Source organism: Coturnix japonica, chromosome 15 (genome assembly GCF_054131305.1).
Source record: "Coturnix japonica strain WE chromosome 15, WE-NBRP24, whole genome shotgun sequence".
NCBI lineage: Eukaryota > Metazoa > Chordata > Aves > Galliformes > Phasianidae > Coturnix > Coturnix japonica.
Window position 1 is genome coordinate 7,113,278 of NC_140677.1, and position 26,890 is coordinate 7,140,167.

The 26,890-nt window shown below is 41.8% G+C and overlaps 1 protein-coding gene across 2 annotated transcripts in view; it reads right to left on the minus strand.

Moving 5' to 3' along the window:
• PTPRG (protein tyrosine phosphatase receptor type G) overlaps positions 1-26,890 on the minus strand; it is a 367,775-nt gene that overhangs the window by 115,394 nt on the left and 225,491 nt on the right. For both annotated transcript variants that reach the window (XM_015875220.3, XM_085516326.1), the window contains one exon: positions 15,086-15,181. In XM_015875220.3, coding sequence (XP_015730706.2) covers positions 15,086-15,181 — 96 coding nt within the window. The remainder of the gene's footprint in view (positions 1-15,085; positions 15,182-26,890) is intronic.

Here is a 26,890-nt window from a genome sequence, read left to right on the forward strand (position 1 = left end):
AGCAGTTTCTTCCTCTCGAAATACAAAGAAACACAAAAACTAACATGACATGTACGCTTGTTTCAAGATGTTCTACATTTCAGCAGTGGCAAAGTGAATGCTGTTCAATCATGGCGAGCAGGTGAGTCTTAAAGCCACAGAACTCCTCAGGATGCTCTACCCTTCATGCCTCTGCTCCACGGGCTCCTTACAGCTTTGTGGAGCTTCTGCCGAGCGTGACCCAGACATGGAGGGGGGTCCTCATGCTCTGCCTCTGATCAGAGGGCCCTCCTCCTGCACAGGAAGAAGCTTCAAAATTGCCAGAATCTCAAATTCTCAGGTAAAGGTTTGAGAGAAGAAATCAAATCCAAGTGAATGTGATTTAAAACAAAACTTAAAACGTGGTTAGAACAAAAGGTGCTCTTTTCACAAGTTGAGTCTGACCCAGAGTGATGGAGAAGCTTCCTGCAGGCAGACATACACAGGAATGCTCTCAGGAAGTCTTCATCTCCTCTCCTCTCCCACACTCTTTAAGTCTGCTTGCCAGAGTACCAACCTTTTATTTTTAGCTGTTTACCTTCCTCGGGGCTTTACCTCCTGAGTGTCCACAGGCCATGTATGCTGGCCATCATCCTACTACCAACACTGTGAGCAGTCAGCTGGGCTACCTGACTCCCAGCACATGCTTCAGTCATGATCCCAATTTCGGTACCTACCTCTAGAAAATAATCTCATCTCTCTTCTCAGAATGTGTCAGGATGCACAGTTCTATGATGGCACCACCACTGTATGATGATCTATGACTGACACCACGAGCTGTGTTAGGCTCTCCCCTGCCAAATACTTGAGCTGGAATGGAGCAAGGTTCAAAGTCAATGCTCTGTGAAAGCAGTCCTCAGAGGACTGCAGAGGGTTATGTTCACTGCCAGTCTGCACAGACAATTCTTTCCCAAGTAACAAAGACCCAACACAGTTTACATCCTAGTTCAGCTGTAACATGCACACGAGCAGCACTGCACCAACAGCTGCTGTGAGGATCAAAGGCTTCCCAGAGCAGCATGCTGTAACATTACCTGTTCTCTATATACTGCTCTGTAATCCCAATGCAACAACAGAATCTTAGAATCACTCAGGTTGGAAAAGACTACTGACATCACCAAGCTTAAACTGAACCCATCCCCACTGATCACATCCCTCACTGTCACATCTCCATGGTTCATGGGCACCTCCAGGCATGGTGACTCCACCACCTCCCTGGGCAGCCTGTGCCAAAGCCTCACAACTTTCTGAAAGTAAGTTTTTCATAATATCCAACCTGAACCTTCCCTGGCATAACTTAAAGTCATTATCTCTCATCCTAGGACACAACTGTATTTATACTCTATGTTTGGATTTATGGGGGGGGATGGACAGATGGACAGCAAGCATTTAAACATACGCCATGTTAAGGAAGGCATAATAAATCTTCTATTTTTTTAACATAAAAACCTGGTTATATGCCTCAGATGCAAAACAAGCAGACGTCAGAAGAAAGTCGGTCTCTCCTAAAAGGCAGACAAAGGCCGGGCACTTATGACATGAATGCAGCATTAAAAAAATTGTTTCTGACACAAGAACAGCTGACAGAGATAATCTCTGCAGCTCAGCATGAATTTATACAGCCTTTCAGCAACTCTATTAGACAGGTGTGGTAGCAGCCAGCTGTACCGCAGGCACAAAGCAAGTTTCTGCAGAACCTGAGTGCCCATATGGCCCCGCAGCACTTCGAGGCGGTGCCACCTGCCCAGGCATCACCCCCTTCTCCCATTGCCATCTGTCCATGGAGAGGTATCCAGACCTTCTTGAGGAGCAGTGCAAAGCAGGTCTTGATAACAAGTACAGACTCAGAAATGATGATGTCTTCATCCGCAACAGGGAGACCATCAAACAGCTCCACCTGCACAGGTCTAGCAGCCAGCTCTGCTCTGGCCTTTAATTCACTGCCCAAGTTATGAGAAGAGGCAAGTCTAGGCACAAGGTAGGGAGGGCTGTGTGCTATTATGGAACACAAGTGTGTTAGTTGAAATATCATATGGCTCTGTAAATATGTGGCGCAGCAGAAAGAACCAGTTTGCTTAGCTGTATCACTGGTAATGAGTTGGTAAAAGGAGAGCCCAAAGATTCACCTCAAGTTTCATATGACTGGTATGCATGCTGGGAGAGTTTTTTACATTGCCTATTTACCTGATATGGGAACTACCTGCTCATGCCTCCCTTGAAATGCAGCAATGCAGCAGGATAAAAAAGCATGTGTTTGTAGCAGCTTAGAGGCAAAATGCAGAAATAAATTCTTTGAAGAGTGATGGATGTAGTCTAATCATGTTTCACGCAAGAGCATTTCAAATTACATGAGGTGTTTTTATAGGATTGGAATATGATAAAGAAGGTCTGCAAGGTGGCAGTGGAGGTGAGGGGAGGAGTAAGAAAACTTTACGTTGGCTGCTACTAATATATGGGCATGTAGATGGTACCCTACAAATCACAGATGAATCACACAAAGCTTCATTGTTAGGGCTATGGAGCTATGCTTTCTAATCAACCCTTACCCATACAGCTGCTTTTAAATATTGACCTGGTGGCATGATCCTGAGGGAGAATATTTATCACAAGGGGTGATTTAATTCAATCATCCCAATTCCTGCATAATGAGATCCTATTTCTCCTAGACCCCAGAAAGCAGTAACTTAAGCGAAGCTTACAGATCAGCTAATATATTTACAGCCTTAAAATAACACGAGACACTATAAAATACACTGAGATTCAAAGTTAATCTGTTTTAGCAATATTCTTGCAGCAAGCGAAGATGAATTTTACGCTGAAAAAAATCCATTCTATCCAAAGCAAGACTGAGCTTTGTAATAACCAAGCTGCTTTCTAATGTGGTACATCATTTCACATTACTCACAAAGAACAGTTTGCCAAATCCATGGTTCAGCTTCATTTGATACAGTACGCACGTGGCAAAACCCCACGCCTTCTTTCAGATAATCTCACTTAGTTTTGATAATGACTGCCTCACGATGTGTTTGTGATGCATAGAAATCGTACAGTTACGATCAGCAGCTAAATACTTGTGGATTGTATCAGCCCAGCAGCTTTCCTTTGGCTTCTCAGCCCTCTCAATGCTGCAAAACACTGCAAGCTCATAGGAGAAATCCTGCTCCATCTTGCAAACCTCTGCAAACTCACTGTTAGAAGTGCTGTGAACGGATTTAAGCAATCTTTGTTTAACACAGACTTCAATTTTCAGCACAGAAGACTGTGATTGGCATTCCTGACTCATCTATCTCCAGTAGAGCTTAATGCTCATAAAAGCACATCCCAGCTTCTTTGCTGGTTTTGTTCAGAGAGCTCTGATTAAGCGCACCTGAAGTTAAAACAAAGGAGAGTTTAGTATTACTCAAACTGGAGCCATTTAGCTCCTTCCAAACCCCCCGTCTCTGCTGGATTAACGCGCTTTCAGTGAGCATCAGAGGTAAGAAGACATCTGAACACAACTAAAAAGGATTCCCAGGTTTACCCACCCTCAGCTCCGCCCTATGAACTTGAGGATTTCTGATTTAGATTCACAGGAGGTATAACATCAGATAGGAGGATTACTCTGGGCAAGCCGCCATCTCAGCCGCAGAATTATTTTGGGGGGTGATACACCATCAGCATTATCAGTTAAGCCATCAGCCATACATATAAATGCCTACCTCTAAAAAGACATAAAGAAAGAGACCAGAGCCTAGACTCTGATTTACTTTCATTGCCTTTCTTTGACCCCTGGAAAGAAAACCCTCGATACCCATCTCTCCCACAGCTGTCCTGCAGCACAGACACTGGAGATGACAAAAAACAGCAACAATTCGACCCTCCGGCAGGAACCTGAACACTGCATTTGCAGCCATTTACATGGGGTTGTAACTGAATCACTGAGAGGTTTTTTAATGCTTGCTTGCTCTGCATTATGTGCAATATAAAGGAATGATATAGGAACCCGTATGTATCAGTGGTAATAACTGGGGTAATACTGGGGTGGGCAGCACCTTCCTGCTCCCAGCCTCACTCTTCCACTTCCATGCTTCCCCAGCACATGGAGCCTAGGCAAAACTGCCTGACTCTGCAGCTGGACCTGCTCCGTGACTTGGTGAGGGCAAGATTAAGATGGCGAGGGAACTGCCTCACTGACTGCACAGAAACGACATGTTCCATTTATTTGCACAACGCGAGCCCTAAGTGATTCCTACATCTCAAAGCAACCCATTAACAACAAGAGACTTTGTGAATGGAGTATCTGGGTAAACACTTCAAACAAATATATAAATTATGCATTGTCGGTATACTTTTCTACCTTAGGGACCAGACTGAAACGAGACTAAAGAATTATGTTTTATTTGTATTAAAAATGTATTAGCTGCTGTCCGAGCAGGTTTTCTAGAACATTTGGTATGCTACCCAGGAAATTCTGTCTGAAGCTTGCATTGTTTATTATTGCCAATAGTAGGAGAAACTTGGCACTGCTGTATCTGAGAACTACAGTAATAATTCTTCAGGCAGAACAGCTTAAATTTAATCAGAATAACTTTTCCTTCTGAGCCAGGAGATCTAAAGGCAAAGGGAGTCTCAATTTTACCCATCTATTTTATATATTCAGCCTTTACAACCAATCTCTTTTATGGTACAAAGTGAAACTCAGCAATCATTTATGAATGGATCCTACACTCTTACTTACTATGTGCCTTAACGCTAACTGGTAACCAGAGACACCGCAGTTCCATGGAAGACAGAGAGGATAAAAACTAGTGCTGCTTTTCCAAGGGCTACACAAACACTGTGCAACATCCAGCGGGACTGTGCCTCACATGGACCTGAGAGCCGGATGCATTTAAGGAATGGAGACATGTTGTACTTAGGGACATGGTTTAGCAGGTGGTATTGGTGGCAGGTAGATGGTTGCACTAGATGATCTTAGAGGCCTTTCCCAGCCTTAATGATTCTATGATTCTAAGTTCCTGGATCTCTTTGCCTACGACCCTAGCATGTAAACCACCCGTACTTGATCAGTCCTCTGAGAGACAAATGGGGTCGGTGCCCTGGATGGCTGCGGAGGACAGACTTTGCAGAAGAACAAATTGAATTAAATTTAAAAAAGAGGTAGGCAGAGAGACATAAAAAATGATCTTCCCGGAATCCAGGCTGAATGTTTAACAAGAAGGAGAAAACAGAGTTATTCAGAAGCAGCTTCTGTGTTTGGGAGAGAGGAGAAGGGAAAGGAGATGAACGTACAGCTTTATTTCTCCACCAACTCTGTAACTAAGACCAATTCTTGCAAAACTCTCCAAAGGCCTGGAGAGCAAAAACAGATGCTTTATTTCCAACCTCTCTCCCTTTTTCTTAAACAAAAAGGTCAAGTCAGAACACACCAGCTTGGGAACGTGTGAGAAAGATGGAGGATGAAGCAGTCGCTGCAGAGATGAGAAAGGTTACTTGCAGAGAAGAAAACAAGGCAGGTTTAATGGCTTCTCGGTGCTCCAAGACACAAAGAGAGACTCCACAAGGAGCTTGTGTCCCCCCCAAAGAACACACCAGAGGCTGTGGTCCTCACGCTCTGCCCCAGCCCTGCTGGCATCCTGCCCCAGCAGTGTCTGAAGAAATGCCAAAGTGACACAGCAACAAAGCACACCAGAGAAAAATGCAAAAGGCATTGCTGCAGTTAGGGAACTAATTTGTTTTTTAGTCTAATGGTTATAATCAGCACACTTCCTGAGTATCAATCATCCTGAACCACAGAGGGGGTGAGATTATAGAGTGACGACTGTAATTTTTACATATTAGACATCTAAGTGTCATTTTCAGGAGCCTGGTAATGAAAACTCCAGGAGATATTTTTCTATCAATTTCAAGATTTTTTTTATTTATTATTATTATATTTTTTTCTGCATGACTACAAAATTATCTTATTTTTTTAAGGCAGGCTATTTTTAAATCACAGTGAAGTAAATTACTGCACTTCAGATGCTGACATTCGACACTAAATAGTTCCTACGCTGACTCCACTTTGGAACATCAAGGGCGAGGAAAAGGAAAGAGAGACAAACAGAAATGCAGATATGGGCTGATCGAGTTCTTAGGGCAAGTTACTCAAACAAAACCACTAAAAAATAAGGGGACAATTATGAAAATTAGGGCTAACAAATTGGTATGTAATTTAATGAAGCAAGTTAATAACGGCATCCCACTTGGGATTAATCACAATATATGAATCAATTAATAAGCATTGGGAAGCAAAAAAGCTGCGCGTCAAAATCATTTACAATGCTGTAAACTGAAGGATAGCGATTCTGACATTCAGATGAACATTAAGCTAGAAGAGCACAGAGACCAATTCCCCATGCAAAGCACACAACCAGCTCACATTAATGGTTACAACAGATCGTTCAAGATACTGAGAAGAGACCCCATAAAACACACTCAAAGTGTTTCTCAGATGTGCAGGTTTGCACTGCTTTGGGGTCCGAGTCCTCTCAACTGCAAAGAAAGTTTACAGTTCCCTCCCAGCATCAGCCATTGTGATCTTCCTATTGAAAAGAAAAAGTAACAGAATGTGATCCATCACAAAAACCAAAAGTCACCCAGCAGCACAGCGCAACCGGGAGCTGCCCTCATCAGACCAGGGAAGCAGCAGCACAGGTTATGAGACCCGGCAGTTAAGAAAGCATTTATAGTCCACTCAGGGAAAAAATTATCTAATTTTCGTCTTCAGTGTTCCAGACACACTGGAAACAGCATTTCTTTCTCTATATGAACCTGAAATTAAAAACAAAAGTCAAAGTCTCTCTGTGCACTTCGGTATTTCACCCTGTTTCACAAAGAACCATATGACATCACTTTCTGTACAGGCCATGTTCCCTAAAGCTTAGCCTGATAAAAAGATTGTCATTGAGAGTACTGCATTTTGGCGTCATCTGACACAAAGTGGGGCTTCCTGCTCTTCTGCCTCAGTGGCAAATGCCATGAGTTCATGCAGCTGCAGAGAAGAAGGAACAGGAAGGCGATCGCCTGGGCACTGCAGAAGACGAGCGCACATAAGGTAGATTATCCTTCTACACCACACAGTCAGCCTGTGGATAGAAAAGTTTCAACACAGCAGGTTGCAGCCATCATGATCTAGAGACTGCAAATGCCTCTTGGCAGAACACAGGCAAGCAGAAGTAGAACGATGTGTTTGCTTCCAAGAACGATCTGTTTCAGCCGCCCTGTCAGTCTGTCTGCCTCCGGATCCAGCCCCCCTTTCGCTCACACATTTGTACTTGTTCCTCCAAGCACGCCTGCTCTGATGTTCAGGCTGCTGTGTGAACACCTCTGCTCTTAGCAGCCTTGTGCTTGGCCACATGGGCTCCTTCTCACGAGTAAGGCACGGCAAATGTGCAGCCACGTGAATGAGCAAGCATGGTGCTCTGCAAACCGAGAGCAACTTGGCTCCTGTTTGTACGAGATGTGAGCTGGGGATTACCAGGAGCCCAGGCTCAGCAGAGACCCCAGAAGGAAAAGTACTTTCCAGTGCTTGTGTCAGTCAACAGAAAGTTTCATAGAATCAGAGAATGATTTGAGTTGGAAGGGACCCCTAAAGGCCTTCTGGTCCAACTCTCCCGCAATGTACAGGGTCACCTACAGCTCTATCAGGTGCTCAGAGCCCATCCAGTCTGACCCTGGCTGTCTCCAAGGATGGGGCATCCACCACCTCTCCGGGCAACCTGTGTCACTGCTTCTTTGCTCTTATTTGCAGTACTGCAGCAGCCTGCTCCTCAGATAACAGCCTGTGGAGTCTGTACATCTCCAGGCTTGGACAGGTGTTGTTTGCTTAATACTCTCAAGAGTCAGGCCACAAATTTATGTCCTAAAATAAAGGGTGAAGAAACCTATTACAGAATCCTCTTTTACTGTGGAACAAAATATGAAAAATGACAAAACTGCACAAAGGTATGAAGCAGAGCAAGGATAAAGCCTTGTTAGGCACTTGAAAGTCAGGGAGCACCAAAACTGAAACTGGCTATATATTTACTTCTTCAGTCACAGAGCTATTCCCCATCTGTTCTCCCCTGCCTTTCTTCCTTTACATAAAATATTCAAAAATATTCAAATTTCTCAAAGTTTCAAGAGAGGTTGAAACAAAACAGAAATCTGAACATGCAGATTCTGGATTTCAGTTTAAAAAGACTTTTTGTTTTCTTTAATTGAAAGATAGAACACATTCATTTAGAAACAAACATTTCCCTTGAACTTTTGCCTTCTAGCCATACCCAGCTTCCACTCAATGGAGTTTCAATGCATGTTCTCAGATCAGCACGGGCACTGACTGTTAGGCACCCAAAGTTACAAGTTTTGGCTATGGAGACCACTCTGGAGGCTGTTCGATGCCATTCACACTCTGAACTCAACCCAAATCTAGCAGGCTCTAAGAAATCCTTATAAATTTATATTTAAATCCTCCACAATGCAAAGTAACTGTCATGTTTTGATAGGTTTATCTCCATCTATTTACTGGAAAGTTGGGTGAGTATTTCTCTGCTCCAGGAATGATTCCTATTGCTGTGCATCAGTTGTATTGCACAAGGTGTTCCTTGGAAAAATGTGTTCTCTCTGCTCTACAGACTCTGCCTGCTCACATTTGCTCAACTCTTATACTTTGGGGTACATATTTCCTCCCTTGATTTATTACTCTTCGACTATTCAAAGGCCCTAGTACTGCTCTTATTAGTAATGACTAGTAGCTTTAAAAAGCTGCAGTGATTCACAGATACTCGGAAACTCTACTTCAGTGGGTAAGAACACATTTCAGATTGTTTTGCTCATCTTCTGTTCCACAGAGGGTTACTAATATGTATGCATGCACTTTGACAAATACAAATTACACTTTCAAAAGGCACTGAATAAATAGCTCCAGCCTACATGCATTTTCATTTTATGAAGATAATTAAAAAAACCCACCCTGTACTAATTACTAAATAATACTGGTAATCAATAATAATAGTTTTATTATTCATAAACTACTATTAATAAAATACCAGGAGTTCTACTGTAACCATTAAACGAATTAATACTGTAATTTAATTTTAAGGTCTTTACATGTATCTGAAGTCTATTAAAATAAATGAAAAGCCTCTCAATAACTCTGGGTGATGCCCTGCATGTTAACGATGCTACATGTTATTTGAGCTACTGCAAATCACCTTTAAGATATTGCCTAAACACCAAAGCACTGATTATGATTCATGTAGGTGGACATAATAATGTTTCAGGGAAAGGGCACATTTCCTCTTCATTCTTATTTTTGAAATTAAGTTTTGCTCAGACTTTCAAGAAGTGCTGCAAGAAGGAAGATGTAAAATTAGGGCACTGCTAAGGGACAATGAGATCCTGGTTAGGTTATTCAAATATATGAGATATGAGAGATATGGTTATCCAAATAGCAACAGCATTTAAAGCAGCTGGACACTGAATATACTAGAGACAGTTATAAACAAGGAAGATGGGGGAAAAAAAGCAGTTTCTAGGGTAGTTAGAAATTGAATTCTATTATTTGAGAACCACACAAAAAGGGGCATATTTGTGTCGGATATTCAACAACTCTGACGGTGTTCCACTGATTTATGCTGCATTTAGCTCATTTAGGCCCTGTGAAAAGCAAGTTAATGATTGGTTTTATGAAGCACACCAAGAACTACTATCAAAAATCTTACAAAAGCAGAGCCACAATTACTATTTCTGTTTGTTTCACCGAAGAGCAAATCTCTGCATACATAAGCTAGTAGCAAGTATAAAGACATTTACACACAAATAACAGCCATCTATAAAAGTTAAGTGCTACACATATTCCTCAACAACCTTAATATTGGAAAAGAGAAACAAAATTGCTTCCCAGAAAAAGACCTGTAAACTTTTGATGTTTATACCACGTATCCCTGAAAACACCGTTAACTCCATATTTGCTCCCAAGCAGCTAATTATCTTTAAAAATCCAGCCCTGTACTGCTAAAGCTCATGAGTGATCGAGGTATCAACATCACTCATCATTAGGAAGATAATTTTAATGATGAAAGCATTGCTACAAGTTACTTTTAAATTCATTTTTACTTTGATTTCTTTAGAGATGATTTGTTTGAGTACCTGAGATACAGCAACTAAGCACTGATGGTTTTCTTCGCAAATCATAAAATAGATTTATAGGCCATCCCTGCAGGAACAAGAATTCCATCACCTCCTCCTGAATTTCTGAGCTATCGAATATTTGATGGGCGCTTAGGGAATCAGTATTGTGTCTTTTCACAGCAGTAATCAAAGAATGAAGTATTCTCTGTTGTAATGAATCTACCGCAGGCCCAAAAGATGAATATTTCAAATGTAAAAGCAATATGTTTGTTTTGAACACATTTAAGTTTGGCTTTAATAAAGCAAGTAGTGAAGTGTGCAATGAATTATATTGCTAGATGGTTAAAACCGGGCCGAGCAATATTTCTGAATGCATTTAATCCAAGTAACTATTCATTTTAAATGTGACTTATAAATATATATTACATGAATGTGTATGAATGGATGATTCAGGAAACAGAGAGAGATTTAGGCCTTCACTTCCACTCCTGGCTTGCTTCAAAACCAGCTCAGCCTGACAATTAACTGAGGCCTGGAGCCAGAATATTATTAAGAATGAGCTGAACCTTGCTGGGCTGAAATTACACAACCACATGAACTATTCAAGTTAGGAGCTGTTAAATCAAGACTGAAATGTCCTGCTGGGTTGGGACTTCAACCTGTCTTGGTGGATGGGTGGGCCTTGCCAATTAATCTCATCACTGCAGCATTAACAGCTCTGCAAATCCAGAAGCCCTTAGTAAAGACAAAGAAGATGCTGCTGGCTGCAAATAACAGACAGGAAGTTATGAGTCTTCCACCAGCACTGGTTGCACCTTGAGATGCACTATGTAACACCAACGCTGACAGATCCAGTTCTGACAAGCATGTCAGCAGGCAAAGAGAACTCGTGGGCATAACCTTATTTCTCCCCAAAACATTCTGATCTTTGCTTAAAAAACACAAACAAGTTTTCTTCAACAATAACCAAAAAAATCCCAACACAAGCGCTTTTTGGCTTACATTGCTGTGTTGGATTTTGATTCCCTCTTCTTGAACTACAGCGAGTGTTTTCCATAACAATTTTCACTTCAAGGAAAAACTTCTTCCACAGATTCCTTGGCCCTTAGTGAAGAACATTTATGGGTCTGAATGACCATTGTACCTCCTGGCATCAGCAGAATGGAGCTCCTTTTTCCTATTTCAGCTTGTTCCAGCTGAACAGCTTTTAACATAATTTGCCCCAAAAGAGATAAGAGGTGCCTAAGTCACTTTGCTACTCTGTCACATACCTGTGAACTTGTGGCCTCCCTGAGCACAAGAAGTTCCTGAGAAGAACAGCACAGCATGGTCAGTGTTTTCTCTGCTTGCTGTTTGTGTTTTGCACAGTGAGGCACTTCATTTTGCCCCAAATACAGAACAAAAGTTTGCAAGGATTTTCATTGGAGCTGAATGATTGCTGCTTCATTATTTGCTGCATGTACAATATTCCCCAGCACACTGCTTAAATTTATGCTATGGTCAGAAAAGGGTCCACATATCCTTGGAGCCTTTTCCTCAACACACCTTTTTACTTTAAAACTTGCACACCAGTGCATAAATCAGCTTTCAGAACCTGGTTAGAGATTTCAAACCAGCAAAACATTTTCAAATTGAAAATACCTGCAGCAGAATCCCCACAGCTCCTTCATGTGACACCCTCTGAGTGTCTGCCCACAACGAAGTACTCAGATGTGAGCTTACAGAAGTTTGCAAACACAAGCATTGTTTCCCAGTTTTAGCTAGTAATGTTCTTCATTTGTCAGGTCAACTGACCTGCAGCATGCGAACAAAAAGAGAATTTATCAACAGAATTTACAATGAAAGCAAAGAGAAAAGCACAGATGTGATTAGCAGCAATTACAGTATAGTTCCAAGGGCTTCAATTATCCAAGTTCAGAACCAACATGCTTTACCTGGAAATTGCCCTTGAAACAGTGAATTCAAAATGGAAAATTCTTATACAGTCTAAGTTAAATTATTTAAAAACCAGGAAAGAGGGTTCTTAATTATTTAATGTTTCACCAATAATTATACAGTTCAGTATAATGTTCACTCACTATAGAACCTGATTTTCAAGGGAACATTTGTGAACGTCAGTCAAACAAAACATGCCTGCCAGACCCTGAATTCAGTCAGTGCAGTGCACATTCATTCCAACACAGCATTAACACATTAGTCAAAATCCAAGTCTTCACTCAGTGGCAAACCCAGCCAATAATTTCTACATTAAAATGTTTATGAGGAAAAGCACGCCCAATTCAGAGTTCTTATATATTTGTACAAAAAGAAAACCAACAAAACAGTGTGCCCTGTATCATTGCATTATTTTAAATGTTGTATTCCAAATAACTGTGATAGAGATGGGGCTGTAGATATGGAAAACAGCAGACTATGAAAACAGTACTCAGGAAGTTTATCAAACTGCTTATCAGAATAAGGACATGAACATCTTAGGGACAGTTAATAATCCTAAGCACAAAATCTTTACTTCCATGGGACAAGCTCTGGCCTCATGATGGGCAGTTCCCACACTGAGTGCCCCACACCTGTCATAAGGCCAGAATATGCGCATGCCCCTTAATAATGGGGGCTCTGGGCTCTGCAAATCTTCCCTGGCAGCCTTCTGTCTTGGAGCAGACCTACCCAGAAGGAATATCTGATAAACACAGGTTTAATGGCATGTTGCTGATTTATCATTTCAACCCAGAGGCAACAAACTGAAAAAGGGAAAAAAAAAAAAAAAGGAAGAAAACCATTTCCTTTCAGCCACAAACTGACTTGTCGCTGGGTCACTTTGCCAAGGAATTACCTGACTCCCATCACTCTGGAAGAGAACAGACTCTTTATCAGTAATGGCTTCAGATTTCACGGCTCCTGGAGCAGAGGAGCCCAGCTGCACCATCATCAGGACTTTACAGCCCAATGTCCTGTGGCCTTCAGGGCTAGAACTGATGAAAAGTATAGATTTCTGCTTCTCTCGTGGGACCGACGAACTCGGTTGTGGTCTTAAAGAGTCTGAGCTCTCTTACAATCAAAGATTTTATCTTGTTTTTAACAGAATTACAGATTGTTTTAAGGTATTTTCAGTGAGTTCAATGGCTCCCTTGAAATTGTGCAAAGTGGGATGGTTGGCAGTGCAGCACCTGGCTTTGAAGGGGGGCAATACAAAACAGTCCCACTTGTTGTTAAGATCCTCACGAAACTGTTCTTTTTTTTGGCTGAAATGTCACATGTAGACTAAGAAATACAGTGACACAGGGCAGCATTTCATGCAGCCTATGTGGAGCATATTTGGGCACTGAATTACAATCAAATTCAGGCAATTAAGTTCCTGACATGTATGGCACACCGAGACATAGCACATGGCTCCTTCCAACACCATACACACACACTGTGCAGCTCTCCATCATGACATAAATCACATAACTGTGACTTTGGTTGTTCTGTTTCTGAACTGTTGTCATGTCAGGCCAAATTCAATTTGCCCAACCCTTCCCCCAGCACATCACCATTAACAAGTCTGGGGAAACATCCTGCTATGTCACTGTAAATTATCGCAGCTTCACCAACTTCACTCTAACACGAAGAGCCACAGAAGCGCTCAGAAATCAGCAGTGATGAATTTAATGTGTTGCCTACTCCCACTAGCCTGATGTCAGCAGAGCTGCAGCAACACATGCAACACGAGGATTCGCCCTTTTATCCTTATCAAAGCTTCTGATCAAAGGCAGTGACAAAAAAAACGACAACCTTATTTAATTTAAGCAGTACAGTCACACCTGTCACTCTAACATCATAGAGAAGGGAGGTATTTACATATGGGTACTTGCATGTTCTTTTTAATCCAACTTCACAGACATAACAGTAGGATGATTTTCTCCCACAGTAAGAACTAGTGTGAAACCTCACAAAGGACTGATGTTTTCCCCTGCTCTTCCCTCCCTCATCTTCTCTCCTTTGAAAAAGCATCACCTTGAATTACTTCAAAATCTTTATTAGCTACTTATTAGTTTGGGAAGCTTGTCATAGAATCATCGAGGTTGGAAAGACCACCAAGATCACCAGGTCCATCTGTCAACCCACACATTGAGTGACTGCTCTAAACCACGTCACGCAGTGCCACATCCACTCTTTTCTCGAGCACCTCTGCCACCTCCCTAGCGGCCTCTTCCAATTCCTCACCATTCTTCCTGAGAAGCAATTTCTTCCAAGCTTTGTGGTATGGAATTGCTCCAACTCACTCCATTCAACTCGCCCTCATGTCAGTATAAGGACAAACTCTATTCCTGATCAATTCTGACCCAACCCCATGCTGCTGAATAGCACCACCAGGTGACTCAACCTGCCCTCCACCACGATCAGCAGGCTGCACCCTGCACCAACAGATGAGCTCACTGAGCATTCACAGAATTCATTGAGGATGCATTTCAAAAAAGGGAATGCATAAATCCACTCATTTAGAAACCAGGTCTGCTCAAGAACTTGTTACTATGACAATTTAGAAGAAGCTGCTGCAGATAAGATTGATGAAACATATTGATTAATTTTCTCCCAAGCTATGTTTGAATTTTAAGTTTTCTCTACCCGGAGTCAGTCCACGGCAGTTTGTTAGTATTCTGGGGACCTGAGCAATGTGCTTCAGCAGTGAAGGAAGTTCCATGATAAATGTGTTCTCCAATCCGCATCTGTAAAGCGGCTATAAAATCAGAACAACTGATGCAAAATTCTTCATTACATTTCTAAATATGCTTATTTACATTTTAAATCACACACAGACAATATGAAATATTTTTCACTTAGACAGGTAGGAAGAAGAAAACAGATGCATCCATTAAACCTGAAACAATACGATTAATTAAACAGTACTTGGTGAAATCTTTGGTTTAAGGATACGGCCCTAGTTTAAACTTACTTGAAAAAACACGGCCATGGCTCCCACTTCCCTGTTTTCTAGAACTGCTGTTCCAAAACTGTCGAAGTCATCGGGATTGTAAAAGTAAATCTGCATCTGTAAAAATTAGAAACAACAACAAAATTACGTCAGTGTTGATTCATCCAGCTTTCAAGTGAGGTAGTGCATACAGGCCGTACATAAAGCCAGTGTCATGAAACGGAGACAGAGAAATTCTGCTGAACAATATTGTTTAACTAGCATCTTGATTAATAGCACGGCCGCCCTACTGGGACAGTAACCAGGGAACAGAGTCAACGCAATGCATTTTAATAACAAACCAAAGGATAAACAGTATGGCCAGTCAGTTTAGATGGCAAACTCTGTGCTTTTTTTGCCAGGATCTCTTCATTTCTTTTTTCAATGCAGGCTCATCTCCTGTTCCGCTAAATGCGCTAGACATTTTTATCTCAAAAACCATAGAGAATTTTTGAAAACGATTTCAGTGTTTAGAGATATTCCTTTACTCCTAAAGCAATTTGTAAGATAAAAGTGTGCCTCTGTAGCAATGCATTTTCATGAGCCTCTGATATTCAGGACTATCAGTTTAGGTCAGAATTCTTCCTGACTTCATTTTATGGCTTCTACTCCCAAAGCTTTAGTGCACAACAACAAGTATAAGTGAGACAAAAATGGATATTCTGATGTCATTTTGGCAAATAATAAATTGCCCTATTCGGGGCAATTTTCACAGCGTTACTGGGCGATGAGGAGCGGTCCTACAGTGCAGCCAAAAGCAGATATAGGTCTGCTTGGACTGCCCATGTCTCCTGGCACTTTGCTTGGCATCACTCCCTCCTGCGAGTCTGTCTGCAGGCAAACCCACTGATGGCACCAGATGGGGCTTCTCTAAGATGGTGATGCATAAGAAATCCTGCCTTCTTCACAAACACAGGTGCTTTTCCCACATTCTGAGATCTTGTGTATGGGCAGATGAGGTGACATCCTTTCATCTCTCTCAAATGCAGGCCCACTCATTTTTACTGATTCACAGGCTTCCGGCCCTATACACTGCCTGTAATGTATAATACTGGCAAAGCACCTATATATCTAATAAAACATCATCATACAGAAGAAAGGCCAAGATGAAGATGGGTCTCTTCAGAGGTGGAGGTACTTTTTCAGCAAGAGGAAAAAATAAGACCACACTCCAAACTGCTCACAAAAAAATCATCTGGCACTCACCCTCGCTTCATAAAATTGGAAAGCAATTTTCTCCCCCTACTTTGGCCTCCCTATTCCCAGCGCACTCACAGCACAAACTGGGATGCTGGCAATATCTCACAAAGTCGGTGCTGCCTCCAGGTCCAAACTCGTGCTTTGAACACATGCAGACCGAGGTGCCACTGATCGCTGATGCAGAAATTACAAACAGTTTGTTTCAGGTGGGATTGCTCAGACTTCAATTAAGTCAGCGCAGACAAAAGCTCACGAAACACTTGCAAATTACACTTTACTCCCCTTTAAAATAAAGCCTAAAATTAGGTATACCTGACATAAAACACCTCAGTATATAGCCCTCATAGGAGCTTATGAAGAAAAGTATCACTGAGTGAGTTCAGCATATGCCAAAGTCATTTTGGATCAATTTTGCTCACGGCATTTTAAGGAAATTAATTTTTACAATACACTTTTGGATAGCAGTGCAAAGGGCTTTGGTAAAAAAGCGCTTAATTCAGATCGCTCATCTCAGCAGTGCAATTTCAGAGACTAATCAAGAACCATACCCTGCCTTGATTACCAAACACATTGAAACGTTTTCCCACTGCTCCCTGGTGCTTTTCCAGGGAACGTGGATCCTCTCCCTGCATCCATCAAGTCAAGGGGAACTGTCTTGTATGAAAAATTATCGTCATCTGTCATACAGCAGCTTCCTTACTCGTTCGTACAGCTCGAAGGAACATTCTAGGAGTGGAACCTCCCAGGAATTGCTATTATAGAATTTACCGATGCACACACTGCAAAAACAATGTTAAGAAGATGATAAAGTTAGCTCCTCAAAGCTGCAGGACTCAAGAAGCCACACCTGGACACCTCAGCATTAGTATTACGACAATCTTTCAATTACGTAATCCCACACGGTTCTCTTCCATAACACAGCCCTGTCTGTTTTCCCACAGTTTACAATAAAACGCAAAAGTATTTAAGATTTCTGTTCTTTTCTCCATAATACATGTAATCTTGTATGCATTTATAGGTAGACACTTTGTTTAGTATTTTCCATGGATGGCATAATGTTCTTTAAGTACAAATCAGGAATAAGACAGTTAGCCATAAAATTAATTTCACTGCATACTTAAGCGGCCTAAACATGCCAGAAAATTTTCATTATAACTCCTTATTATATAATTAGTATATAGAATGTATGGTGCACTTTGCATGTAAATGACTTCTGCCATCTCTGCCTGGTGCACTCCAAGCAGTAGTACAGAATACAACAAAGGACCATTCAAGCTAATGAAAATTTGGATTTTGTTATGATATGTTATTTGTGAAATGCATAATGGAGAATCATCCAAGCTTGCACACCCAACCTGAATCCTGTCGCTTCCTGACTTCAGCACTGTAAGCCACTGCTTCACACATTTCTATGTATGAATTCGCAGCTTCTAATTTCCTAAATTTTAAATATCTATCTTTTTCAACACCTCTGAATCCCCTACCCATGGAAAGCCTGCAGTATCCTTCTGGTTTCTTTAGCATGACACTAACTGCAATCAGAATGCTCTGCTCCTTGCTTCTCTGCTGTCAGTGCTCCAAATCGCCTTCCAGTGGCACAGGTCCCAGGGGGCACAAGAGCCCTGTTCTCTATGGCACAATATATTAGATTCATCAGTCTTTCATATCTAGCCCAGCTACAGCCATCAAGGCCAGGAAAGGCTTACACGGGCTTTCTTAATCACAGCGATGCAGCAAGCATGTACCTCGTGAAGATCTATTACAAAAATAAGGAAGAGCCCAAGCAACCAGCGTTTGCGATAAGACTAAGCTGAAAGAGACCTGCACGAGGTGCATGAAGGTGCTTGTCTTGCAGGATGACTCTCTCCCCTGAAATTCTACAGATGACAACCGCAGTCACAGAGCATCACCAAGGCAAGGGGAGGGCAAAGCTTGCTTCTAATGGAAAAACTTTATGCTTTGACACTTTTCACACTCTGAAAGAAGGGAATTGTTTTCATTCAGACTTGAGAGAGATTTGCTGTACAGCTGAGATTAAGCCTGAAAAATTTCACTGAAGGGGAAAATCTTCAGAATGTCACAAGTGCCTTAAAACAGAGGATTAGCCAAAAAAACCCCTCACTCTGCCGTAACCCAGGAGATAATTGCAGTCACCCTACAAAACCATGTCTTGTTTTCAAGTCTTTTCTATCCAGAAATATGCCCAGCTGTTACTGTTTCCAAGCACTGCAGGCATTTTTCCAGGCAACAACTCTTCTGCAAAGAAATACAGCACACACATCCAGCACCTGAATTGTTTCCCAGCCTGGAGCGCATTGCCTCCATGCTCCTATTACCCACCTGCAGCCCTGCACTATGCCATAGGGCAGCAGTTCTCTCTTGCTCGGGTCAGCCTACTCCTGCACAAACACCTCTCTTCAAACATGTTCTTCCAAAGTGCATGGAAATGTGGGATTCCCCAATAAAATTTGGGCTTCAATTTGAGGTTTTGGGATTTTGTCTCAGAACTGGTTTGCTACCACTCTGGTCTTACAGAGACTGGCTGTCCAACATGCACATGAGCGTTATGAAAACCAATGCCCATCAGAGATCAGTTCTGATTTTAAGTGCAATTGCCTCCCTATGAACTATCACTAGCTTGCAAAAACGGAGCACATGTCACATGAATGACCCCTGTCCAACACCCATCCATAAACAAACTGTTCTGGGCTCAGCTCGGATGCTCCTTCCCTGCTTGTCAGGATGGGCATGCAGACAGAAATCACCATGCCTCCTATTGCCCCATTACAAAGACAGAAAGTTTCTATCCTGATACAGACTATCATGGCTAAACTCATTCAGCGCTTATGAGAGAAAAGCCACAAAGAGCATTTGATAGATCCCAGAAGAAGTGCACGAGTTCAAAGCAGTTCTAGAAGACTGGAAAGCAAGTAAGTAAATTTTCCATAGACAGATGCCAAGTATTTTAAAAATAAATAATTGAGACTTTTAAATTGGGCTGCTATCACCCTGTGCAACCTCCCACGGCAGATTTCTCTTTAGATTAAAAAATGAACAAAGGCTCATTGTGCTGTCACAGATGTGGAGTACAGAATATTCAATAGGATCAGGAATTCTGGTGGAAGGAAAAAGATCATCAGAATTAGCTTTCTGCTCATTTCCTTCCAGCAATCCAAGGGCTACCATGCAATTTAAAGACAAAAAAAAAGGTTTTATATGCCAGCCAATTTCTTGATGAATCAGACGGCAAGACACAGAGACGACAGCGATGTGGTTTCTTATGTTTAGAGACAGTGCTTTCACACAGGCAAAGTGCACAGGCATAAGCAGGTACACTGCAAATCCCTGCACAGAGCTGAAACAAACAATGTGAAGTCTTTCCTCTAAACAAAGGGGTTCAACAATGAATATACTAACTCTCAGTACCTCCACTCCTTATATCATAAGAATAAATCATTCTTGGCCACTTACACAGCTGGATTTAAAACCTCTCAAAAAAACAAAAAGCAAAATACCCCAAAAAACAACCAACCAACCCCCCAAAACCCCACCAAAATCTGTGCTAATATTTTGAATTACATATGAGTTTTCTTAACTAAAAGCCCATACGCAACTTATGGCTGCTTGCGACTTGTGCACAGTGAGCTAGACGATGTGATCCATTTGACTGGAAGAAAAACTTTCTACAGACATAACGTAATCTTCACTGCAGCACCGAGCATTCCGAGGTACTGTCCTGCAGTCAGTGTGTCTGCTGGAGCATGAGATGGGAGCAACCAAGTCTGATGTTTGGCTTCTCATTATATTCACTTAAATAATAATAATAATAATAAGGCAACAAAAAAACAAAACAAAACAAAACAAAACCAACTTATCATTTATAACATATTCTGAATCTGCTTAGAAAAGACAGAAGGGAGAAGGAAAAGCGAATCGTGATGTTTTCCATTTCTCCTACCAGAGCTTGGTGTAATAAAATAGAGTATGCTGCATTCTTTCTAAAAGATAAAGCTGAACAGGAGCAGATAATGGCATGTTTTTCCTGCCTAGTCTATTATTCATCAGTGAATTTTTAACTAAAGTTAGGCAGGTACAGAGATGTATTTTGAATGTCATAACTTAGTATTTTACAGAGTCTAAAAGGGTGCTGGGTAAATTGCAAAACAAAGAGTCAGACGAGGTCTCTGCCCTAAAATAATTATGACTTGATAATGAAGACAATGCTGGGCTGAGAAAAAGAAAGGAGTTGAAACAACAGGAAGAGCAAAGATCATATGAGTGAAATAACAATTGAACTCAATTTACATGTTCACATGCCTTAGAAGCACGATAAATTTCCATTTAGTCTTTTTCTTTTAACATTAAGCATTAATTATTACTTCATTATTGTCTACAAACAACACAGTGGGTGCATCTATGCTATGAATAAAGGTGAGGCTGAGGAATTTCCTAGCCCTTGTCACCTGTCACCCCATGTCCTGCCCCCAGCACTGGGTAGGTCCCATAACAGCCCCATAGGAAGAGCAGAGCAGCACTAGCGGGACTGCCATGTGCTTAAATGCACGCCTGGATGGGGGCCATATGACTCAGTATCCGGCATGCTAAGCCCTGAATGTTAAGAGAGAATTACCTTGGCAAGCCAGAAACTTCCCTGATGTCTCCTTCCAGAAATAAATACCCCTCAGGCCGGCTTCTGTCCCAGACAAGAAAATCCACTCTCGTGTGTATACAAAGTCATTACACAATGAATGCATATTTGATGCTAACAAGATGTATGTTGCATTCATTTGTATTTCCATAATATGAAAATAACGGTTTCAGTGTTTATGCTTTCCATAAGATGAAACTTTTTTTTGCAATTGCTTTGTACTCTGAGTAACAGCCATATGATTCACCATGAAATGAAGTCTGGAAAATCGTTTTGGATAAATGGAACTATAAATTCAATAGAATTTCCATGACAACATAGATTGCAACACTCTGCCACAAGTAAAATGTTATAAATCATTCAAAACCAACAAGAAATCAGCAGTAAGTCATCTCTTTCACAACACACAGGACCCCTGAATTACAGAGCTGTGGTTATTACCTCACCACACACTGCCTCTCATTGCTGCTTCTCTGCCTTGAAACAAGCGTTTCATATCTGACCTCCTTCCAAACACAAGAAATCATAACACTAACACCTTAATGCTGATATAAACAAGAACCGAAGCATAATGAGTGTAATTGAACCTTTCTTCCTTTCCTCATTGCTAAAAATGTTTAAAAAATCTTCATCCTGTGCCAATTATCTCCGTTCATACAAATACATCCCAGTTCCTTGCTAGACTCAGAAAATTTAGGGGATTCCTTATCTGGATGAGGGTACAACAGAGTGTCCAGTTTGTAAAAGGATGCCAATTACACATCCTAAGGACAGAAGGAAACCAATACAATTATGTACACACACACAAAGAAAAGGGATAAAAGATTCTACCACACAGTGCTGCTTATTCTTACACCTCCTAGTGGGGTCCCGACGCATGGTATTTTGTTCCAAGTTCAAAGGCCTGGAACCGAGTGAATCCCAGATGACCTTCACTGTGATTTACCATCATTACGGCTGTGAGAAAACCTTCAAAACAGAAAGCTGCTTCCCTCCTGAAAAGTTTTAGCAGCCCTTAAAATCAAATGAGAGAAACAGCTCAATATTCTGATCTTTGGGTAGAAGTATGACCATCTCTGACTCACTGGGTCTTTCCATACCTTGGGAAGGAGCAGTAACCAGCAAGTCCTTGGATTGTTCAGGCTCATATTCCCACACTACCAGAGTCTCTGCTATCTTGGATAAATCACTGCCCATTTCTAGGACTGTCTGGAGAAAGAAAACACCAGGGCTGTTGTTCATTTGCTTGATACTGCAATAAGGGAGGGTCACGCACCTCATGGAGATGGAGCGTTGCCTCTTGAAACCAACACCAACAGCTCATTCAAGCTGGGTATTAGAAAAAACTTCTCCAAAAGAGTGGTGAGGCATTGGCACAGGCTGCCCAGGGGGATGGTAGAGTCACAGTTTCTGGAGGTGTTAAAGAACGGTGGAGATGTGGCACTGAGGCACGTGGTCAGTGTGCACGGTGGGATGGGCTGGGGTCAGACCTGGTGATCTCAGAGGTCTTTTCCAACTGGAATGTTTCTGTGATGCTGACACTGCTGGCACTCAGACCAGACATTTACTGCAGAGACCTGCAGCCTTGTGCCCTCCCAGGCTCATGGACACAAGGTGGGGTCTTGCACTGGTCTTTAAATTCACTGCTGCATTATGACTCTGCTGGAAACTTTTGGATTTATTTCTTATTTCTGAATCTCACCCACAGTAGCTTTTGTCCAGACCCAAAATGAACACAGCATATTTCAACCTGGATGGCGAGTGTGTGTGTGCGGGAATGTGCAATGCAGAGACTCTGCTTTCAGGGAGAAACAACTTCACTTTCTAAAGCTGTCCAAGTGGAAAAATTAGAAGCAGTACTTAACTGCTGGCGGGAGCAAAAAACTGAAACAGGCAATTTAGGAAGTGGCTACACACCAAATGCCACAGCAACTGAAAACAAACAGGATGGGCTGACTGAACAGAACAGCTCTGAACTCATCCCAGCAGTGACTGGTACGGAGCTCTTCATCAATTTCCCATGGTCTTCATATAAAGAGAACTACTGAAGAAAGATTTTTCAGGCTCCAAAATACCCAAACTGTCCATACTTCAGCTTTTCTTTAAGGAATCCATTTACTTTCTTAAACATAAATAAACGTTGCCTGAATGGACAGAACTGCTGGGATTTTCTTGCAGAAACACTCTGGTGCTCTTTGGGGGAAAGAAAGGAGTTGCACTTTAAAAATAAACCCCACAAAAGCACACTCTTCCTAACATGTGTGATTAATACAATTTCATATACCATTCACTTTCAAAGATGCAGTAGCACAAGTATTCATTCCTCTGAGAGCTTACATCTTTGTGCAGATTATTCTTCTTGTACTGTGGAATTCAGAACATCCTGTGTGGTTTATTTGGTCTTGGTTTTTGGATTTGTTTTCTTACTTATTTTTTAATTTAAAGGGGGGGAGGAAAGCTCTTCCACGAGGTTTGATGATCTTCAGAATGCCTCAGAACAAATTCTGAGATATTTATAGTTTTGTTGCATCTATGGATTCAAAGCCATGCAGCAGATGGGGCACATTTTCAGAAGCATTTTGCTGGGCGAAAGGCCATTCCTATCTCGAAGGGGATGTGAAGTCCCCTGGGCTGTGCACTCGCAGAGTTATTTTTGTTTGTGAGCTGCAAACTGTATGGGCAACCACTGCAGATCTAGCCCATGACAAGTGTTTACTTGCAGGGCTTCATAACAGAAGGTAAAAATAAAATGGGTTTTCCTGTATTCTGGAGAATATTCATCTATTTAAGGCAGCATCATAATTCGCAAGATGGCTTTTCCTCTGACAAAGCAAGCAGGGTGCTCAGCATCAGAAGTCTCAGAGCAGACATGCAGATTCCTGTAACAAGGTGGAGCAGCCCTGCTGCAGGGCACCCCAAGCCAACACACTCACAATTTTAACATCACAGGGATTGTTTCCAATGTAATTGCTTAAGTGGGGTGTTTTACTTCAGGTCTCTCAAACAGGCATAATATGCAAGGAGTGAGTACACTACAGCCTTCCCAAAAGTCACGTCTCAAACTGAAATTCCACCCTCCCCTGGGCTGCCTACCCAACTGTGTCTGGAAAACTCTGCATGTATTATTTCTGTATGCAGAGTCCCAAGTTTTCAGTTTGCCGTGTGGCTTTTCTGACCCTTTTGTTCCACCTGAGTGAAAAGTGAAGTCTGCACCCATCTGAACTGCGGTGTCAAGAAACTAGGAAAACTTTCTGACTTAGTGACCCTGAGCACAGGCACACACGCTGTGCTATTGGCCTCAGCTCATTAAGGACATGATTCCATACGGAGGGCAGCAAACCAAAAACAAGAGGACTTCAACAAAGCAAGAAGCAAAATATCCAAGCAAGCAGCAAAACAGACAGAAAGGCTAAAGCTCTAGAAATTGCATAACCTTTTTAACTTAAAGCCTTGTCCACTGCCACATCTGCAAACCCATTTGCGAACACATTCTTTGCTAAATGTCAAAGTTATTCTTCCATGGCCATGAAGCAGAAACACAAATCTAACCCTCATCCTCTCCCACGCTTGCACACCAGTACCTGCCTGCAGATGCCAGCTCGAGACTCCCCTGGCGCCTCTGAACCTGCTGCTCCCCTGGCATCACCTTATGTAATATAAATAAAACAACCTCTGTGCTTTAACTCTTCACATTTTTTAAGGCCCACTGATCTCGAAAGAAAAGCACTTCAAACTTCTTCAGACTCCTGATGAACACCGCAGTGCTACCCAATTGGTATTTGAGTCCAAATGTTACAGGCTTTGCTCTGGTACAGTTTTCACTGTATTCTTTGTGGGAGATGTGCACAGCTGTGTCCCTGCTCTGTTGTTGCTGTCTCCACCCCCCAGGTTTGTGCCTGCAACCATGCACAGAGTCTGGAAATGCAAAATGGTGCACCTTTCCCCTAACACAAAACACAAGAGTGTTCCCCCCACTGGTGAGGCTGAGGTGTGCAGGAAGGGCATTGCCTGTGCCAGAAACACACACCTGTACAGGCGTATCCAGCACATTAATTTCTGGCATTGTTCTGCTGCAGCATGAAATGCCTCAATGTTACTTCTGAAATATAAGAGTTGCACGTGTGAAGTCTATATCATAAATCTGATAATTAACCTGCATAACTAATTTCCCTTCTGGCTGCTGGCATAGGTTGGAATAAATATTCAATACCCACTGCGAGAAGACTCCTATATTTCATGTTTACTTTAGGCAAGTATAAAAAGCAAGGGACAAAGGGCCTCAAAGAGTCAAATTCCTTGCAGTTTCAACAGAGTGCCCTGAATAATACATAAAGCAGCTATGCTCTTATCCCTAAAACCACAGGTGTGAACCAGATGTCATGCTTATCTTCTCTTGAGATTACAGCAAACAATTGCACGCCTTCAGAATATAAAGTAAGCTTTGGATGAAGGAAGCTGAAATATATTAAAAGCATGGCACTGAAGTTAAAAATTCAAACATTAACCTGTAAATCACTAATTCACTTAGAAGTCTGTTTATAACATTGTGTTCTGTGGCAGTTTTACTTCTTTTATTTAACCTTTTTGTAACTAAGTGCATTATGAATGACAAATCTGAGATAACTTGCACAAATCTCACTCTTGGTCAACAAGGTACGGCCAAGTGTTGTTCAAATATAACACAACGGCTCAAAAACCAGAATTAAATTTAAAGCTTTGATTTAAATTTAAACTTCCCTACTATTGAAATAAAAGTTAAGAAGGTGAGCAGTACACAGGACTCAAATATTGAAAGGAGATTAAACCCAGAAGGATATTTCTGAGAAGTCCCACTGCAATTTTTGTTGTTTTTTCCTCTTGCACCCTGGTTAGCTCTCTTTAATCCAGCACGCCTTGTTTCCTTCCACAGCATCCCCTCCCTGTCACACACACTCCAAACGCTGTCAGCATGTAATGCTACTGCTTCCCTAAGAGAAGTCTTCCAGGTCAATTTATGACAGAAATATTGTGGGTTCATAATTAAAGCCTAGATAAGAAAATCCTGTGTTTACTCAATAATCCCCATATTCACCTAACAAAATTATGCATTTTGCTTTCTCAGTCATAGAGAAAAGGTGGTGAATATGATCTGAATCCAACAGCTGTAATGTCACAGACTTGATCTTGAGGGAGTTGAACGACCCTGTTCTCAACACAGTATCCACCAGTGACCCACTGCTTCATTTTGCCCTCCAGCAGCAGGGCCCATGAGTCAAGGGGGAAGTTAACTTGACTCATGAGTATAGTTTGGCTCGCTCGAGTTAACAAAATAGAGCTGAGTAGAGCCACAGGCCAAGGCATTATCATGACCCTTGTCTTTATGTAACACTGAACAGACAAACACAGGGTTGAGACTCAGACTCCACAGTGACACTAATAATTCAAATACCTTTACAACCTTTCATGGAAGATACAGGTTACAACTAACAACAGTGTGGAAAACAAAGAATCACAAGCATAAACAATTTAGTCTTTGACTTTCATCAAATGCCCTATCCCCATCTCTGTTAATGAACGAGTTTTTAGAACAAGGACAATCTTTAGAAGACATTAAATGTAGTGACCAATATTCTTCAGAAAAAAAACCAACAGGCAAAATTATCAAGTCCTGGACTGCAGTCCTCATTTCTGCAGATAAAATGTAACAGCAGAAAAGAAAGAAATGCACAGTCAGATAACACAGCTTCTGCGACTGCTACCTGCAACTTCATTACAGTGGGAAACAGGCAGAGAAGAGGCTGTTATCAGCCACTACAACACCTGGCAAAGCTCCTGCTACGTGGCACTGGGCACAGCTTTTGCCTGCCTCGCTGGTCACGGGATCACAGCAGTGCTGTGCAAGGGAGTGTGTCGGGGCTCACATGCCAGGCTGGCTTTAAACAGAAGGAAGGAAGAGATAA